The sequence below is a fragment of the Raphanus sativus genome, chromosome 7 (genome assembly GCF_000801105.2).
Source record: "Raphanus sativus cultivar WK10039 chromosome 7, ASM80110v3, whole genome shotgun sequence".
In the NCBI taxonomy this organism is placed as follows: Eukaryota; Viridiplantae; Streptophyta; class Magnoliopsida; order Brassicales; family Brassicaceae; genus Raphanus; species Raphanus sativus.
In genome coordinates this window covers 17501205-17518582 of record NC_079517.1, presented here as the reverse complement: position 1 = coordinate 17518582, position 17378 = coordinate 17501205, and the positions used below count along the sequence as shown (strand labels likewise).

At 29.7% G+C, this 17378-nt stretch overlaps 1 protein-coding gene and 2 long non-coding RNA genes across 3 annotated transcripts; 1 reads left to right on the top strand and 2 right to left on the bottom strand.

Annotated features, from left to right (window-relative positions):
* Positions 1-260: 260 nt before the first annotated feature.
* On the bottom strand, positions 261-1512 carry LOC108817841 (uncharacterized). Its single transcript, XR_001944075.2, has 2 exons — positions 1229-1512; positions 261-581 (listed from the first exon to the last, which is right to left on the bottom strand). It is a non-coding gene; the product is annotated as an uncharacterized LOC108817841 (long non-coding RNA).
* Positions 1513-5547: 4035 nt separating this feature from the next.
* Positions 5548-6188, bottom strand: LOC130497546 (uncharacterized). The gene is made up of 3 exons (XR_008936526.1): positions 5893-6188; positions 5759-5823; positions 5548-5683 (listed from the first exon to the last, which is right to left on the bottom strand). It is a non-coding gene; the product is annotated as an uncharacterized LOC130497546 (long non-coding RNA).
* A 2743-nt stretch (positions 6189-8931) lies between these two features.
* Positions 8932-10658, top strand: LOC108817837 (cytochrome P450 CYP94D108-like). The gene is made up of 2 exons (XM_018590653.2): positions 8932-9457; positions 9531-10658. Exons 1-2 carry the CDS (start codon positions 9003-9005, stop codon positions 10573-10575), a joined length of 1500 nt encoding a protein of 499 aa, XP_018446155.1. The 5' UTR covers positions 8932-9002; the 3' UTR covers positions 10576-10658.
* Positions 10659-17378: the final 6720 nt, after the last annotated feature.

Here is a 17378-nt window from a genome sequence, read left to right as displayed (position 1 = left end):
CCATTCCATTTTGATTTTCTGGTATTTCTCACTCATGCCACCATCCTCATGTTGTCTCTTAAACTCCATGTAACGCATGCACAAAATTCATTAGAGCAAAGGCTATTAAATTGAGGAATGCATGCGCTTGACATGGAAAATCTTCTAGCGAGGGCGGACCGAGAGTATAAGAGCATCATTATCCTTAAACCCTTTAAAGGGTCTCTTAATTATTTTTTAATAGTTTTCAAAGTGTTAAAGTGAATTAAGAGACTTAGAAAAACATTTGAACATTTAGGTGGTTTATTGCAAGTCTCTTGATTATGGGTTCTTAAAAAAAATTAAAACACTTTCATTGAGGAAGATGAGAGTATTTGGATTTAATCTGACCATTAAGCCTCACTGCCCTGTTTATAAATGATTCAATGCAACTAATCTCAGACAATGAATCTCTAACTAATGACCACTTACTACTGCTTGCTTGTTCTGTAATCCTCTCTTTCCATGCATAGATAGCTGCTTCTGTTCGTTTGTTTGCTGTGAAGAGAATGCAGCCTGGTCACTTCCAAGCTAAAAGCCTGGTCAATCCATCCTTGTTGCCTCTGTATTAACAAAGGATTGAAAAGATTGAAACCCAAACTGCAATGCTAATCAAAACCAAAACTCAGATTTTATTTTATTTTATAAAGAAACAAAGAGCAATTAGCCATCAAGCAATTTCATACGATCATGTATTTGTAAATCTTACATTCTTTATAAAGAAACAAAAATCATCATCATCATCAGTTTGAAGGCAGTAAGAAAAAAAAAGAAGACAAGACAAGTAAAGTTCAAAACTTTATAGAGAATCAAAGACCAATGAACCATCAAACAATTTTACACGATCTTCCACTTATAAAGCGTGGCCATGTTTCCTAAATCATACAGAGAGAAAACAACACCAACAAAAAAATACTACACTAAACACTTCACCTTCCTCAGGATCACCATGCCCATTACATAAGCAGAACAAGAAACACAAACACATAAACGATTCAAGCCATCTCAAGAATCTAGATCATGACACCAAGCCACCTAACGAGAATCTACTAAACCAATAAGAACATGAAGTGATAGCATAAGAACAAAAACTCAGAAACGCATCTGAACTCATAATTATCAGAAACGCATAAGAACAAAAACTCAGAATTATAAGAACAAAATTAAATAACAGATCAATGTTGTTGGGGAACTAAAAACTCAGAATTACCTTTCGATTAAGAAGGAGCAGAAACTGACGATTGTCTTCATCGAGAAGACTCACCGACAATTTTCTGAGTTGAGGAAAGGAGAGCAACCGAGAATCTTCGTCAACGAGAGCTAACCCAGATTTCTCGCCGAGGAGAGCCACCGCCGAGATTCTTCGTCGAGGAGGAGAGCACCGAGGAGACCACCGAGTTTCTTCGTCAACTTCGACCTTTTTTCCTCTCAACGTGTTTTTTCTCTCCTACCAACACGTGTCCAACAGAAAATGTTTCTTCTTTCGCATACACGTTTCTTCTTTCGTATACGTTCCTTGCCTTAATACCTATTTTTCTTTTTCTTTTAATTAGTAATTACCCTAAAAACTGCTTAAGAACCCTGCGATAAGGGTGCTCTAAGGTGTACGGGCACGTGTTCCCATCTAAATTTTTAATTTTCTTTAACAAATGTGGATAATATATATATATAAGTGCCTCTAACTAAAAAAAACAGACTACAGTGAAAACTTTTGTGTGCTCCATACTAACATATGTTTCGGTATATATTCAAAATGGAGAGTTTAGCCCAAAAACAAAAGAAAAAAACACAAAAAAACTCTCCAAGTGTCACATCTATATTCTATTAATTCTTCAACATGACCAATTGATACAAACTTATGTCCAATTATTTATTTATTTTAGTTACAGAAATAATATTGAATAGATTAATAATATTGAATTTTGTAACTTCCCCTTTAGTGCCAATATTCTCGCAACCACTTTCGTATTATACACATATAGTACTCGACAGTTATAAAATGTATTCAGCATCTAATAATAAATATCTACATGGTCGACTAATATGTACATATAAATTCGGTTATTTTAAATGATTATTTTATCAACATATAATAGCTTGCCTGTTCAGTGCAAATGTAAGAATTTTGCGTGTTCAAAAATATTTTAAAATTATTATAAAATTAAGTTTTAAATCTTAAAAAATATAAAAATATTATAAGTTATTAATAAAAAAGTAAATTAGTATTCCTGTTTAATATTATTACTAGATTATGACATGCCCTTTCAAAGGGCGAATATGTTTTTTGTTTATGTTTCAGTTTTTATAGTCATTTTATAATTATAATTTTTTATAGATATAGGTGTGGTTCAACTATTTTAATAAAATAGATTAAAACCTCTTATTAACCATTTAGGAGAAATATTATACCAAGAAAATCACAAATATGACTAAAATCACAAATATGACTTAAGAACAAAAATATAAAAATTAAACTTCTAAGAAGATATAAAACAAAAAAATATATCCGCCCTTTTAAGGCGGGTCAAAAAAATATAATCTCCCGATAACCGCAAAATTAAGCGGAGCAAATACAAATTTATTTTTTGCGGATTATGCGGGTCAGACTTTTTGACCAAAAGAAATTGAAATCCGCAGGTTGACGGGTCAGCGAACCAGGTTTAACCCGCAACCCAGTCCTAACCGAACGTATACCAGATCAATTTTAAATCGCAATTATTCAATAAAATGTATTTTGATTAAGACTTATTCACAAATATAACCAACACACACACAAATATGAAAATTAAAATTAAAACAAAAAATATATCCGCCTTTTAAGGGCGGGTCAGAATCTAGTACTCTTTAAATTGTAATATTAATTGCGGCTGTATTTATGGATGGTAAGTTTGTTTATGATAGATGGTTGTGTCCATCACTCCTTGTGTTGCAATTGTTTATGATGAAGGATTTGGTTGTGTCTTACCATTGCTTGTGTGTGTTTATGGCTGGTGTGTTTTCTTATGATAGATATGGACTTGGTTTCTTAGTTATTGTTCAATAATACTTACCAGCATTCCAGAAAGTTGTAACTCATTATGTTTTTTTTTTGTTCTTAGAAAAGAATGATTCTTGCTCATTTGTGTGATGAGCTGAAAGGAGAAATACTGGAAACAGTCATGTGCATGGTAAAAAACCCATAATTTTCATTCGCCTTTCTCTCCATCTTACTGATTTAGAAACAATATATTTTTATTTTCAAAATGCAGTCTCTACTCTATATTTCCTTTGCATACGCTATAACTGCAAAATTGAATGATGAGTATATTTTTTTGCATATTTACATTTTTCTGGAGAATTTGCAAGACACTTATGCCTAGAGATGAAGAAACTATGAGTGATGAAGCCGTATGGGAAATATTTCATGTAAGTTGATTCTTCACTATTTACATGTGAACTTATACTTTTTTTTGTAACACAAAAGTGAACTTATCCAAACATATTTTTTTTTGTATAGAAGAGACTTTTACTATATTTTATGTAATATTTCTATTTCTCTTTACGATAGAAGTTTAATGTAAATTTTTAATTTTGTATATTTACTTATTGTTTATTTTTTCTTATATTATATATTTACTTATTCTAATTTTCTTGCTTTTATATCAAATGATAATATTATGATATATGTTTAATATAGTATTTCTATTTCTTATATTATCTGCTTGTTTTTCTTATAATGTTTATTTACTTATAAAATATTTGAAAATAATAAAAGTGTACAAATATACATTTTCAGATAGATGTTAATGTAGTTTTTCAATTTCTTATATTGTTTATTTGACTATTATTTATTTTTATTATATTGTGTATTTACTTATTCTAATTGTTTGGCATTTTATATCAAATCATAATATTTTATTTACAATAGATGTTTAATGTAATATTTATTTTTCTTAATTGTATATTAATTTACTTATTTTTTATTTTTCTTATATCGTATATTTACTTACTCTAATTTTCTGGCTTTATATTGTATGCTTATTTTTCTTATATTGTATATTTACTTACAAAAATATTTGGAAATAATAAAAATGTAAAACCGTAAAATTTTAAGATAGGTGTGTAATGTAATTTTTACATTTTTTATATTGTATATTTACTTTTTCTTATACTGTATATTTACTTATTCAAGTTGTTTTGCTTTTATATTAGATTTTAATATTATGATAGATGGTTAATGTAATATGTGTATTTCTTATATTTCATATTTAGTTATTATTTATTTTACTAAATATTTTCAGATATATGTTTGATGTAGTTTTTCTATTTTTTATATTGAAAATTTACTTATTTTTTATTTTTTATTTTTCACATTGCATTTGAAAATACGAACACGTATGTGAGAATCCTAATAGAAAACTTCAATTTATGCATATTTTCTTACTGCCACTTGCTTTTCTTTTAATTTTATTTGCCATTGTAAGCAATCTTAATGTAGCTACTCTTTAACACATTCAACTAATCATGTGACCCATCAGATGGGCACCATAAAACGCCAAATATGTACTTACCAAATTATTACAACACTGATTATATAGAAAGGTTGCGAAGCAGAATAGCCAAGTTATTTAGATTTGAAATCTATATTTGTTTGAGAAACTTAAAAATAGCTAGCAAAGCATAACATAACTTAAAAATCTAATACATTCTGACGTGATCAAAAAACAAAAACAGACTTGGCTAGAATCTTATTCTCATAAAAAACAAAGCATTAATGATAAAAAAAACTTGGAAAGCTAAAACAATAGGTAGAATAGCATAAAATAGGTAGCATATCATAATATAATTAATAAAACCTAATACATAATTGAGATCTTGGTTCTGACGAAAAACAAAACAACTTAGCTAGAATCTTAGTTCTGATTAAAAAACAAAGCATTAGTGATAAGAAAAACTTTGAAAGCTAAAATTAAAAACTTCAATGCTGGGGAGCCTAGTTGAGACGTTGGCGCTTGCCATCCTTCTTCTCATCATTGGTTTGCAAGGTTTGACCATTCTGAATATCAGCATCAACAATGCAGGATACTGTAGCTGTCGTGCGAGCTGATTTGAAATTGAAGTCATTGACCTTCACTTGGAACGTGCACGTGCGCCACACAATGTCTAGGACACATTGAGGTGTTGCAGTGCCAGGATCTTCATTTGAACCGTTTTCACCAGACTACATGGTATAAACATTTGGTTAGTTAGACTGAATGATAAGCTCTGTTTAACTTTTTGATTGTTCTTACCTCACTCATCTCATTCATGACGTCAGGCGCCTGTCTTACCACCAATTTCAGTGCTTCTTTGTCAAAAATCACAAAGGTTGCTTCATTGCCACTGTCATCGCGAACTTTAACCTCGAACCGGTATATATACCATAGACGATAAAGGAATATGTGTAATCAAATGGAAGCTTGGTAGCTCGTTAGTTGTGCGGTGACGCATATGTTCTGTATATTTTTCTAAATGAAACTAACCTGATGAGCCCGACAGTGTTTGGTTTCTTGCACTTGGAGTTAGGGCAAATGAAAGATGTTTCTGACCTTTCCAGTTGCTACTTGCAGGCGGTGCAGGAGATGAAGTACCAACCATATTCTTCCATGACTTCCGTTATTGTTGCAGTGCAGATGAAGCTAGCGACCTGAATGTTTAGATGGGTGTAAATAGTAAGAATAAAAACAGAAACAAATGTAAATTTATGTGAGGAAGGCTAGACCTGTGGTGACTCATTTTCTAAGAATTTGTGAATCTCGTTCAGTGTCACTGTCTCCACTTTAGTAACTGCAGCGGTGGAGCTGTTGACAGTTGGTGGGGTTTGTCAAAAATCAAGAGTAGAGAAAGTGACTTTACCATCATTGACGAAGAGGAAGAAGCTAGGAGAGATAGAATAGTGATTTAGCCATGGTAGAAGGTGTTCCAAAAAAAGCCATGGTAAAAGAGGGAAGGAGTTAGGCGACGAAGAAGAAAATTGAGGGATTAGGGTATCTTTTTGTTAATGAGGGATTATAGTTAATCACGGGAATTAGTATTTCTTTTTTTAGTGTTAAGAAGATTAATATTTATTTTTAGTTAATCAATAATTCAGTTTTTATAGGGGTAGTTTAGTATTAACATTATTATAAATCCTAATTTCCTAAAATCCAGTGGTTAAGTTCTAATGAGACAATCTCAATTTGGATGTGTCCTTTTTATCCAATTTTCTCAACAATAAATATGTCTATGGAAAATGAAGAGTATATTTTTGTAAAAGAGTTGTTGAGGTTTTGCAACACAAAGGTGTGTCTTGCACCTAAATAAACTTATATATAAACTCTCTGTTTTCTATTTTATACATAAAGTTATTTTTTCGTTAGATTTGTGTGTGTTTCACATCTCTAGACATATATTAACAGCTGAAATCTTGGCAGAAAATTTGTTTTGGACAATATACGTTTTTACTTTGTCAATTGTAAATTTTCAAAATCTTATCCATTTTTGTAGAAAACCAAAAACCAATTTCTGTGGACAATATTTTTTTTTCTTTTTGTAGAAGTGCTTTGTATAATTAACTGATAACTAAAAAATATTTTCTGAAATTTAAAATTCCGTTAAAAGGTTTTGTACATAAGATATCATTTAAACAATAAACGGAAATAATATTTTTGTTTCATATCTGTAAAATAAATTTAGATGTTCATATATAATATTATTTAATTGTAAACAATCATTTATTACTTTCTATAATTAAAATTATTGAATAATTTTAATAATTATTAGACACACTAAACAATAACAAAAATATTTAAAAAATAAAATGTTAGTAATACAATATATATATTAATTAAAAAAAGAAAAAAAATTACACTCAAATTCTAAAATTCATAAATAATCTATATAAGAAAGTTATAAAAAATAGTTTCCGAAATTTAAGTATTTTATTTTATAATTTATAAATATTCTATTATTTATATTTTTAGTATAATATAAGCTTCTTAAAGTATAATAATTTAAAAATATGTTTAAGTATTTTTTTATTTTAATTTTTTTATAATAGTCACTATCTGATAAATTCAAGGTTAACTTCTAAATATTTTATTACTTTTTGTATTACTTAAAATAATATATTAGTTATTTTGAAAACTTAAATACAGAAAACCCAAAAAGAAAAATCTTTTAAAAAAATTAAAAACCAAAACAAAAATAAAAGGCTGAAAAGCAAAAACGAAAACATGAAAAATTAAAAACCAAAATCTAAAACTAAAATCTAAAACCCAATAACTACTTAAAGAAATCAACTTTTAGGTGTTGATTAGATTTTGAATATAGTTTGAAGGAGACTTCTCAACATAGCAGCCTAAGTTACACTTTTCATACACATAATAATATATATGTACAATTATAAGAAAAATCCTAATAAATAGTTTAGAGGCACTATTCAACTGAAATGAAGGGTCTGTGACTTTGTCTCCTTTCCTGCTGTTTAAAGGTTTTAAAAGCAACTCCTTCTATTTTATAGTTTGTATTATCTAATCTATTAAAATTGAAGTACAAATAAAAATATTCCTTAGACTTGCACAATATTTATAACACAATGCCACCGGGAATTTAATTAATTTAAATTCAAAACAATGTCTTTTCCGCTTGAATGTTTTCCTGAAATAATTACAACTTATACCTAAAATGACGGAAACAAAAAAAAGTAAAGAATAATTTACCTTTCCCACCAAATCTTAAGTCCTCAAAAGTTGACATTTTAGGTAGTTGAAAAAATATTGATTCTCAAAGTCTATTAAAAACAATATATTACATTTAAATCGAATAGCATATATCAGAATACCTAAACTTAACATATAAATTGGTTTAGTTTAAATATTTGGATTGAGAATCAATATTTTTTCATGTATTTTTGGTGTTTTGAGTATAGTTTAACAATTTTAGATATTTACTTTTGACTATTCGTATTTATTTTCAAGTATTTAAACCAATTTAAAAATATCATATATATTCTGGATTTTTCTTATTAAGTTGAATCTAAAAATAATTAATATATATAAGTATATAAATCTATTTTGGATACATTCGGGTATCTGAAATACTCCAATTCAAATTAGATTCGATTTTTGTTCTCTATATACCAAAATTTGGAATAATTCAGATATTTAATTAATTTCAATATTGTTTTAGTTACATATTTTAAATATAATTAATTTTTTAATTATAATTAAGGATAACAATTTTTTCTATGCTGCCACAGGATTGTCAAAATTTTAAATAGAATGATATAAAATGACTTATTCCATAAATTTCATAGATTTTTTAACATTTAAACTGAATAGAATAAAATATTCATTTGATCAATTTCGCAATCATTTAAATAGTATGATTTTTTAACATTTCTTGAAAATTTTAATAAAAATGAATAATATAAATATATTCCATTTTTAACTAATTCCATTCATTCTACTCCATCAAATTTTTATTCCACTAAATTCATGTAACTGTTACCACTTTCAGCCATATACTTCTCTTCGTAAGAAAGTTCTATTGTTGATTGATATAGGTCAGCAGATGGACAAAAAATGAAGACAGTTTAGCATACGGACAAAAAATTATATTGTAGATTTATACAGTTTAGCATACGATATTGATTAAGAAATAGTTCTATTAGAAGTAAAAAAAAAAAGTGTAGCAAGCATGAATAGTCATCTCTACTGTTGTTGCAAAAGAAAGGTCATCTCTAGATTCTCCACTGTTTTTTTTTTTGTTTTTTTTTTGTTTAATGTGGAATGTGTGTGTTTTCCGGAAGTTTACAGAATTCAGATGGCCCATAATTAAGCTTTGGTAAGATTTCGGTATGGAATAGATCTAATTGAACCGACTTGTTTCTCCCCTTTTCTGTTTCAATTCAATTTGATACCCCCACCACCACAAACACTTGGTTTGAAACTAAAGTGAAAAAGGCAGCTCAGACAAGAAGACAAATGGAGTTTCTCATCATCTTCTTCCTCATCTCTCTCCCTATCTTCATCTTATTCATCTTCCCAAGGCAACCTTCCACACACATCGGTTTCAAATCCTACCCGATCGTCGGAAGCATACCTGGACTGGTGAAAAACCGTCACCGTTTCCTCGACTGGACTGTAGAGACTCTGTCTCGATGCCCGACACAGACAGCTGTTTTCCGGCGACCAGGGAAGCAACAGTTCGTCATGACGGCGAATCCAGCAAACGTCGAGTTCATGCTCAAGACGAAGTTCGATAGCTTCCCTAAAGGCGAGCGGTTCATCTCGCTTCTTGAGGATTTTCTTGGCCGTGGGATCTTTAACTCCGACGGCGAGATGTGGTGGAAACAGAGAAAGACGGCGAGCTACGAGTTCAGTACTAGGTCGCTCCGTGACTTCGTTATGACCAACGTCACCGTCGAAATCAACACCAGGTCTGTTACTGTATATATATAATATATCTCAGCTAATCTAATTCACTTTAAGTCTCACTTTCTCCGACTCTAGGCTTGTTCCAGTGTTAGCAGCGGCGGCGACCAGCGGAGAATCCATAGACCTTCAAGACATATTAGAGCGTTTCGCCTTTGATAACATATGCAAGTTAGCATTCAACGTCGATGCCGCTTGCCTCGGCGACGACGGAGCAGACGGTGTAGAGTTTATGAGAGCCTTCGAGACGGCGGCGACGATCATCTCGAAACGGTTTCAATCCGTGGTCTCGTATTCATGGAAGATCAAGAAGAAACTTGACATAGGATCAGAGAAGCTTCTGAGAGAATCAATCGTGACCGTCCATAAATTCGCCGACGATATCGTGCGTAAAAGGATTGATGATCAAGCTAGGTCAAGTAACAAGAACGAGGATTTGCTTTCAAGATTCATCAACATCGAGGAGATGAGTTCACCTGAGCTGCTTCGTGATATTGTCATTAGTTTCATACTGGCGGGACGAGACACCACATCCTCTGCTTTGAGCTGGTTCTTCTGGTTGCTCTCTAATCATCCAGAAGTTGAAAACAAAATCAGACAAGAGCTGACCTCGATTAGAGCACGAACAGGGAAGCGATTCGGTGAAGTTTACGGGTTTGAGGATCTTAAACTGATGAACTATCTGCACGCAGCGATAACTGAATCTCTTAGGTTATATCCCCCTGTGCCAGTGGACACAATGAGCTGTGTTGAGGACAATGTACTGCCTGATGGGACATTTGTAGGGAAAGCTTGGGGGATAAGTTACAACGCGTACGCGATGGGGAGGATGGAGAGTATTTGGGGGAAGGGTTGTGATAGGTTTGATCCAGAGAGGTGGATTGATGAAACAAATGGTGGGTTTAGAGGTGAGAATCCTTACAAGTTTCCGGTGTTTCATGCAGGACCAAGGATGTGTTTAGGGAAAGAGATGGCTTATATTCAGATGAAATCGATAGTTGCCGCTGTGCTGGACAGGTTTGTTTTTGAGGTTCCGGGGAAGAAGGAGCGTCCTGAGATTCTGTTGTCTGTGACACTTAGAATCAAAGGTGGTTTGTTTGTGAGGATGCATGAAAGAACCTGAGTTACTTGTTGGTCAAGTTTTCTTTGGTCTACACCTTTACAATGTATATGTTTTATTTACCCTTTCGCTAAGTTTCCAGCAAATCTAATCTATTAAAACTGAAATACACAAATAAAATAACCCTTAGTTTTCCTCAAAAATTACATACCTATGTCACTAAATTAATTAATACCATATCAAATCAAATCTGTGAGTTAATATTTTCACTTTTAAATTAAGAAACATATCTCCACATATATAGCTATTAATGTATTTAATCAACTTCCCTTTTCTTATCAAGTAGAGTGAGTTACAGCTATAACTATTTTTATGAAATAAGGTTAAAAATTTAATATAAAAGGAAATGAGATTTTGTACACTGCACAAAGTCAAAATAATTAAAACAATTAGGTTCGAGCTAAAATTTTGTTGCTTTGTACACATGTATTTTAGTATGCTAGACTTTTGTGATTTCACTATAATTTTATTATTTTAATATCTATCTTATTAAAAGTGAAGTACAAATGAAAAATAACCATTATTTTTTTTGCATATTTACCACAGAATGCTATTGGTCTTAACTAAAGAGAGATTATCCTAAATTAATCAACTCATTTCACGTCAAAGCCTTATCAAGTTATCATATAGCCCATTCTTTTTTACAACTATTAATGGGTATTTGTTTCGTTTTTTATATTAACGAAATATATACAGGGTCTGTTTTGTTTATATTATTAACCTACAACTGCACCTAACTGCTTTTAATCTAACTATATATCTTATTAAGAAAATTGGAAATCTTATTATAGTATGAAAACTATATATTTGGGTCAAATTTAAAATATACCAAAATTAGTTAATCTAATTTTCTAAAAATATCATTGGTCTAAAATAATCATAAAACAAAACTGAAAAAATATATATTTCAAATCAAAATAATAATTTTAAGTTGATTTATATCGAAAATTGATTCAACATATACATATATTCAAAAATTTATTTTTACTAAAATAATTTCCAATAACCATTATTGAAAAATATTTTCAATATATATTCAATATATATAAGAAAAATACAATAAAAGTCAAATTTCATATACCAACTTAATTTATGATTTTTTATTTCACATTAAATTTTAAAAATATAATATATATGATAGTACGCATAAAATGCTATTAATTATATGTTTACTCTGTTTTTAAAGAAAAAATAGATTGTAAATTAGGGGTGGGCATTCGGGTACCCATTCGGGTTCGGTTCGGGTCAAAGATTTCAGTCACATATAAATTGGTTGATTTAAATATTTGGATAGAGAATCAATCATTATTTTAAATATTTTTGGTGTTTTGATTATACTTTAACGATTTTAGATATTTACATATGACTAGTTATATATATTATCTATTATTTAAACCAACTTAAAATTATCAGATATATTCTGGATGTTTTTAAATACATTAAATCTAAAATATATATAAGTATATAAATCTATTTCGAATATCTTCGGGTATCCGAAATATTTTGATTCGAATCAGATTCGGTTTCAGTTCTTTAAATACCAAAATTTTGATTAATTTAGATATTTAATCAATTTGGGTTCGGGTTTGGTACTCTTTTTGGATCGGGATCGGTTCGATTTTTTGGATTCGGATTTTTGTCCAACTCTAATATTGACATAGAAAATAAATAACAACATATTTTATAGAAAATACACCCGCACGGGAGTGCGGGTCAAAATCTAGTATTGGTTACAATCACACAGAAGAATAAACGACTAGATTGGGTTTGAACAAAAAAAATTGTAGATTTGAAAAAAAACAATTCCTTTGATATTTATATTATTACTTGGCCGTTTTAAAGGCCCAAAATAACATGTTTGTTGAGTTCAGCCCAAAATAGCATGTTTGTTGAGTTCAATTCGATATTTCAAACTCAAATCCACAATTCAATATTTATACTACTGTACAGTATCATATACAGTTTAATTCTACATAAAATTATCTATTACACTAATTATTTTATAATTAATTTTGTAGTGTTGGATTAGTTTTAGTTTATTTTTTGGATGTAAAACATTTTGATTTTCAGTTAGTTTTTAAATTTTAGTATTTTGCATTTATAATTAAATTGTTATTAACATAGTGCATTTGTTACTCTATTCTATGTTTAGCTTAGAGCATCTCCAAAATACACTCTATAACTTCATATTTGAAGTTTTTTGTTCTCCTAAACTAAACTTCAAAACTTCAAATTTGAAATTTTTAGTAGTGAAACTTCAAATATAGAGTGTTACTACTCAAAACTTCAAATTTGAAGTTTCAAATTTTTATTTGCATTTTGATCCTCACAATTACATATTACATTTTATGATTTTTAGATATTTTGTTGTTTATCATTTTAATCTCAGAAAAAATCATATCTTATAATATTTTGTATTTGTTTTCATAAATTTTAGTTTTCATAAATTTTAGTCTTACACATAAAACTAAATATAAACCTTAAAATAAGAAGTTTTAAGGTTTAAAAACATCTTTAAAGTTCAAATATGAAGTTTTGCAAGTTTGAAAATATAGTGTATTTTCTTGTAGTTTAATATTTAGTTATGTATTTATATTTATAATTTATATATATACTGTATGATTTTATTAATTAATATTAATGTGATATTTTTATATATGTACTAGTTATTTATAAGTTTTATGGATTTATATTAATTATAACAAATATAGGGACCATAATGTAAAAGACAAATAATTTTGAAGTTATGTTTGAAGTTTTTCTTTTGGAGAAGAACACATTGAAACTTCAAATTTAGAATTTTGCAAGCTCTAAACTACTAAACTAGAGAGTCGTCCTTTTGGAGATGCTCTTAGTACTCCCTCCGTTTTATATTAGTTGTCGTTCTAGGTTTATGCACACAGATTAAGAAAACATTGATTACATATTTTCAAAATAAATATATCATTACCAATACACCTAACCATGTTTTAACCAATAGAAAAATTGAGTAGAAAATATTGTCAATAATTTTTTTATGGAAAACCGGAAACGAAATTTATTTTGAGACAAAAATTATACCCAATAACGACAAATAATTTGAAACGGAGGGAGTACAATTTTTTGTTATTATCTTCAATATTATTTCCAAATGCATGTTTGATTAGTAATAAGATAATTAGCCATATATAAAATTGATATTCAAATTGGTAAAGTGCACATTGATTGACACTAATGGTTTTGTAGATGTCATTTTGAACCTGAATAGATAACGATTTTGTCTCTCCAAGATAATGAAACTTTCAGTTCTGTTTTTTTAATAACTTTTTCTTAATTATACTTTGATAAACTATATATCAATGTCTAACATCTTTTGTTCTCTCCTCCTCAATTATTAAAGTTTTCTTTGTTATGTTTTGATGATTTATTTTATTGACTATTATAATCATCATCTTATTCATATGAATCATATATCATCATCATTATTATTATATGTTATTCATATTTCTAATAATATTCTCTTTTTGGTTCTTATACCAATATATCAATATCACTTCTCCTTACAAAACAATATTAAATAGATTATGTGAATTTTCAGAAAATTACATCAATGGTGAATCGTTATTAAAGGTATATTGCAATGTGCATTAAATTTATTTATGTTCTCTATGCTAAATGAATTGAGTAAAATTCAATATTAGATGAAGAGGTAAATGAAAACAATCATGGAGACTATAAAACATGGAATAATAAAATACTATGTGTTAAAACGAAAAAATAGACATATATATAGTGTGGAATATCAAATCGGGATGTACAACATTACCAATAATATATTATATAGCAGCTAATATGTTATATGTCCAATATATATAACGATTAATATTGTATTGCAATATTAAACAGTGTAAATTCTAATTTGTAGTGCACAAAAAAAATTCTATGAAACAGTGTATATTAAACAGTGCACAAAAATATTGTATAATTCTATTATATTATCTGAAAACTAATTTTCAGTTACTATGTTACTATATTTACATGACTAATACATTACATTAGTGGATTTGGTTTACATGTTAGATTTAGATACTAACAAATGATTTGATATTTATACTATTGTTAATGAGAAAATTACTATACAATGTTAGTTGTTATATTAATATTATAAATTGTTTTATGAAACGATAACATCAATAACCATAGTTAATATAATGTGTGAATATATGATCCCTATGTTGGTGAAAGTAGAATGTTAACGTTTAATAATAGGTGTTGAGAATTATATAGTGTTTAAATATATCATTTAACTATTACATTAATATGTAAAGATATTTTAAACAATATGTATGCTCGATGTTAAATGATAAAAAACTGTTAGAGGCATATCTAACAATATTACATTATGATTAATGATAAAACAAATGTTAGTGGCAAAATTTATAGTTAATAGTAATGTATATTTTAGGAATATTGGTTGACCAATTATTGGGTGGGAACTAAAGGCAATATTGAGAATTATAAAGTCTAACAAAATAAATTAAGAAGCACACATGGGTACAATACAGTTGTTATCTTGGAACGTGGTAAGTTACCATATAAAAATATATTATCGTTTACGAAATTATTTATATATCATGTAAATGAGTATAGTAGTGATTGTTTTCAATGTAAATGAGACTTAGAAAGAATAAAAATGATTGAATCAGAACATGGTTGACAACCAAAAAAACCAATGTCATAATTCTACGGGTACCTTGGACAAACACCCATAGCTGTTAACTATTAGTATATCGTTAAATAAAATGTTAACATCCAGATTTTTAACATGTGATCGCAGTTGCAGGGTAGACACAATAAAACTAGGGCTTATTGCAAAAGTGACTCAAAACTTGAATTCAAACAGAAAACTAACCTTTTCTTTTGACTCATTTTTTTTTGAGTTTTTAACCCCACATCTGCATTTTATCTACGAAAATGCCATTAACCCTTTTTTTTTTTTTTTTTCGAAAATGGCTTCTTTACTGTCTCAACCTCATTTTCTTCAAGTATTTACAATATTGCCACTGCCATGAATAGTGGGAACAACCTTGTACGAACTGTTTGGAGCTTTTAATGCCCTTTAATGCACGTAAATCTCTTTACACTCTCTCTGTTTCAATTGTTATGAACTAAAAACAACATTTCTTTCACTTTCTCTCCATATTCATCCAAAAAACTGAAGCTTTTGATTCAAAATTGTTTGGAGCCATATTTCTTTCGTTTTGACTTACGGTTGCTTTCGTTTGAGGTTCTGGGTGGTTGGAGAAGACCCTGTGTGCAAACAAAGTCATCTCACCTAGTTGAAGGTACGAATTTGAATTTTTTTCAAAATCTGTTCGCGTAGAAGACTTACAAGTAAGTCATCTGTATGTAGAAGACTTACTGATGAGTCTTCTGGTCAAACGGACGACTTAAACTAAGTCGTCCAGCTTTGTTTGGTGAAAAAAAACAGTCCAGACGACTTATATATAAGTCGTCTACGAGAAACAGGCTAGTTTTGCATTTGACCGAATCGTGTCAGATCTTTGACTATTTCTGGACGACTTATAATTCAGTCGTCTCTCGGAAAGTTAAAATTTCAATATTTTATTAAACTAGACGACTTACGTGTAAGTCGTCTTAGGTTAGTTTTGTAGTTGAAAAATAAAACTTCATAATTAAATTTTTACCAGACGACATAATATAAAGTCGTCCCGTCAGAAGACTTAATTTAAAGTCGTCCGGGGAAAGCAAAGTCGTCCAGAATTTTTCCCAATTAAGTCGTCCAAACCTTGCTTATCCCGGACGACCTTAAATTAAGTCGTCTAGCTGGACGACTTTTAGTTAAGTCGTCTGGAGAAAGTTAAATTTCAAGTTTTATTTTCAATTACAAAACTAACCTGGGACGACTTACGTGTAAGTCGTCTAGTTTGAATAAAATATTGAAATTTTTACTTTCCAAGAGACGACTGATTTATAAGTCGTCCAGAAATAGTCAAAGATCTGACACGATTCGGTCAAATGCAAAACTAGCCCGTTTTTCGTAAGACGACTTATATATAAGTCGTCTGAAATTTTTTTTTTTAAACAAACAAAGCCGGACGACTTAGAATAAGTCGTCCCTTTTAATTTTCAATTGCAAAAGTGACCTCTTTAGACGACTTACCTTTAAGTCTTCTGGACGACTTAAATCTAAGTCGTCTGCGATAATGTTTGTTGAACTTCTTCATTTTCTCTATGTTTTACTAATGTGTTTTATTTTGAATATTTGCAGATGATTTTTAAGTTACATGCAGTGTATGGAGAATGGTTGTTGAGAGATTTCCGTGGGATTTTGTGGTTGATGATCTCAAAGGAGCAAGATTGTTTTTATTGAATGAAGATTCAACACATGCTGAACTTGTTGCAATGGCTCAAGAAGATTATAACTGGACATGAGATCAGTGACTGTGGAGATTAGCTACTCATTACCAGCAGAAATGATGATGACTCCAAGCAGTCCCATTCATGTTACAATGATAGACAAGTTCGAACTTGCTCGAGATACTCAAAACGCTAAGAGTATGTCTTTGTGTATCAAGCCGCAGCAAGGTGGAAACGGTTTCGAGAAAAGAGAAGAAGCTGGTGATAATGATGAAGCTGGTGAATGGGAAGAAGATGTGGTGATAAATGATGAAGCTGGTGAATGGGAAGAAGATGTTGGTGATAATGATGAGGGCTGATGAATTGTTTTGAAGATGTTGGTGTAATGAGTCTGTTGAAGATTGAAAATCAGATGGGGAGGAGGAAAATGGGGAGGAGGAAATGGG

What these genes read in the sequence shown, in the direction of transcription:
- LOC108817837 (XM_018590653.2), top strand. Translation starts at nt 9,003, where the DNA reads ATGGAGTTTCTCATCATCTTCTTCCTCATCTCTCTCCCTATCTTCATC. An exon ending in ACCGTCGAAATCAACACCAG is followed by an intron (nt 9,458 to 9,530) that starts GTCTGTTACTGT and finishes CTCCGACTCTAG; the next exon opens with GCTTGTTCCAGTGTTAGCAG.